The following is a 2,776-nucleotide window of genomic DNA, read 5'->3' on the forward strand; positions in this document are numbered from 1 at the left end:
ATATATATATATCTCTCTCTCTCTCTCTCTCTCTCTCTCTCTCTCTCTCTCTCTCTCTCTCTCATGTATAATTTTATATAATTTATATAATTCATAAATTTTTATACCTCGTATCGACTGTTCTAGCAGGTACACCATGAATCCGCACATTGATATCACTACTCAATATATTATATAAGTAAATTCCTACTCTCTGCCATAACGTATACTTTTCTTTTTCTTTTTGCATTATCTGAAACAAAATTGGGTACGAGGAACTATAACTCATAGTCATAATAATCATGTATAAAAAAAGATATTTAAAAATTCCTACCTTATGATAAACGATAACAGATGCAAGCGCATCACAAGCGGCATACGCAACTTGTTCGTCGGTTAAGGTGCTAGCATCCCAGTCACCGCACCTGACTTCTATTATCTTGTCCATCTCTATATTAAGATATTCTAAACACATGGCGGCTAAGCTCTTCCGGCTCGGTAGATTAAAATTTTCAGCTAGGGTTCTTAAATCAACAGTTCCATTAACTCTACATCCATAATCCTTTACAATCTTATGTCCATCTTCAAACGAAGAGATCCCGACTTTAAGGATGTGTTTACTAGCTAACAATTCCTTAACACATAAACATAATTACAAATCAATATTATGCATAATATTAGTCAATCTTTAACTTTTTGTGAAATGTTACCTTAAGTTTAGGTGGAATGTATCCAATCTTTCCAATGCGAAACAAAGCAACTACTCCATTGTGAGTAGCTAGTTGTAACAGAGAGACAGGTCCTTCTTTGACCCATTCACAATCGAAACCCAGTACACCATCAGACAGATCACTATTAAAGAAACATATACAACAAATTAATTTTGTTTTAATAAGAGATAGTAAATGTTACTATTTCCTCTGGAGAGCATGTTTCATCAAACAGATTTAAGAAAAGCAATCAACATAGAAGTAAAATAAGTGTATTATCATAAAAGGAAATTGAAGAAATTAATCCCTTGTAATTAATAACACAATTTATTTTACTGAAGAAAGAAAATTCTCTCTGAGAAAAGCAGTCAACATAAAAATAGAGCAAGTGTAAATTTATATTATAAGAAGAAACTGAAAAAGAAATTCATTTTATTCTTTGTAATTAACAAATAAAATTTATTTTACTGCAAAAGAAGTTTGTTATAAAATACGAAATTAAAATAATTTTCTTTCATATAACGATAGCTAATTTTGCCAGCTATTGTTATAGGAAATTCAGATCTTTCTTAGAGAATCCCAAGGACACTTTATATATACTTATTGCCTTCCAAACACAATAATCTTGGTATTCGGCTCTCTCCAGAAAAAATGTAAACAATAATTATAAAAACGGCCGTTTCCATCATGTTATGGAAAGTCATGAGATATAGCAATGTCTGTTATAATGTCTTAGGACGTGATTGTGAGAATATTGTTGAGATTAGTAAAACGCTTGAAATTGGCAATAAATTTCAATTTTCGCTTACCAACGAATACGCTGTACGGCGTAATCGCATTTTTCCGGAGAGTCGGCCAGAATAATCTCGTCTAATATAAGCTTATTCTCTTTGTTGTCATTATCCTCATTATTATTATTATTATCAGTATCATGCTTATCGCACTTGGCTGTATTATCAGTATCCTTACTGCCATCGCGATTTTTAATATTTTTATACAGATGCTTGACGCTGCGAAGTACGTTGTTGCGATACTTCGACGCCAAAAAGACAAGTCCCACGGTCACGCAAACGAGAAACATGTTGTTACGTGCGGGAACCATTAATCAAAGAGGAGAAAAGACGCTTGAAACGCGCAAAAAATTCGATTTAAAAAATCAACGTTATATATACAATTTCTTCGTTAACGATATACATATATAGATATATACACGTGCGTGAGTTACACGTTATGTTACAATTTTAAATAAAATGTCAATGCAAAACAATCGCTCGTCGAGCAATCGGATTATAGCACAATTGTAACGATTAAGGCAACTCAGCACATCAATCGATCACAGTGATAAACTCTCTCTCTCTCTCTGTCTCTCTCTCTCGAAGATTCGTCTCAAAAGCATTAATATTAATATAAAACTAACGCAGCTCGGCGATCGCGCGGAATCATTCGACTAGATAAATCTACGATTATCTGAAATCGCGGCCGCCCCTGCTCGAAACTGCTCCGTATAAAATAATCATCTCGGTGACCAGCTCCGATCTCATTGAAATTTAACGCGAAACGAGGTTCAAGGGACCCCGTAGCTTTCGAAGAACGACCGGCGTACGCGGCTACGGGTTTCACGCACGACTAGCTTGGATTAACTGGCCTAACTGCAACCAACGGAAACGACTCCCGGTTAACTACCGACGTTTATCTACCTGCCGTCCGGTAAATAGATCATGCCGGTATTGCTATTATGGCTCCTGCACACAGAACGTGGCAACTGGTGGTAACGCTTGCCGCGCGGCGGAAGTTGGCGCGATAGCCAATCAACGTCTCGTTTATTCGGAAGTAATAGATATATAATTTCCACCGCGCAAAAGTTGAACTCAATCCAACTTTTGCCGCGCGATAGAAGTACTAAGTAGTATTACATCATTTCTAGAAGTTTTACAAGGTGAGGCCGTCTTAAAAACGTAGAATTATTGGCTTCTGCCAAAGTCATAGAGAATGCATGATGGAAATATATAAGGTGAAACAATACACATAATGGCGGTAGCAATACTGGAAATAGCCAATCAAATATGTCCGAATATGCACTTTCCTAC

The 2,776-nt window shown here is 35.9% G+C and overlaps 1 protein-coding gene across 1 annotated transcript; it reads right to left on the reverse strand.

The window, feature by feature from the left end:
• Positions 1-91: 91 nt before the first annotated feature.
• Positions 92-1,864, reverse strand: LOC108757337 (exonuclease 3'-5' domain-containing protein 2). Its single transcript, XM_018519997.1, has 4 exons — positions 1,499-1,864; positions 690-831; positions 314-613; positions 92-232 (listed from the first exon to the last, which is right to left on the reverse strand). The coding sequence occupies exons 1-4, from the start codon at positions 1,789-1,791 to the stop codon at positions 92-94; spliced, it is 876 nt and encodes a 291-aa protein (XP_018375499.1). The 5' UTR covers positions 1,792-1,864.
• Between the last annotated feature and the right edge of the window lie 912 nt (positions 1,865-2,776).

The sequence above is a fragment of the Trachymyrmex cornetzi genome, unplaced genomic scaffold (genome assembly GCF_001594075.2).
Source record: "Trachymyrmex cornetzi isolate Tcor2-1 unplaced genomic scaffold, Tcor1.1 C3966898, whole genome shotgun sequence".
Lineage (NCBI taxonomy): Eukaryota > Metazoa > Arthropoda > Insecta > Hymenoptera > Formicidae > Trachymyrmex > Trachymyrmex cornetzi.

Excerpts from the sequence above, each read along its gene's own strand:
- LOC108757337 (XM_018519997.1), bottom strand. The coding sequence starts at position 1,791 with ATGGTTCCCGCACGTAACAACATGTTTCTCGTTTGCGTGACCGTGGGA. Across the intron at positions 614-689 it reads ACATTCCACCTAAACTTAAG|GAATTGTTAGCTAGTAAACA; the intron begins GTAACATTTCAC and ends TTATGTGTTAAG. Across the intron at positions 233-313 it reads CTGTTATCGTTTATCATAAG|ATAATGCAAAAAGAAAAAGA; the intron begins GTAGGAATTTTT and ends ATTTTGTTTCAG.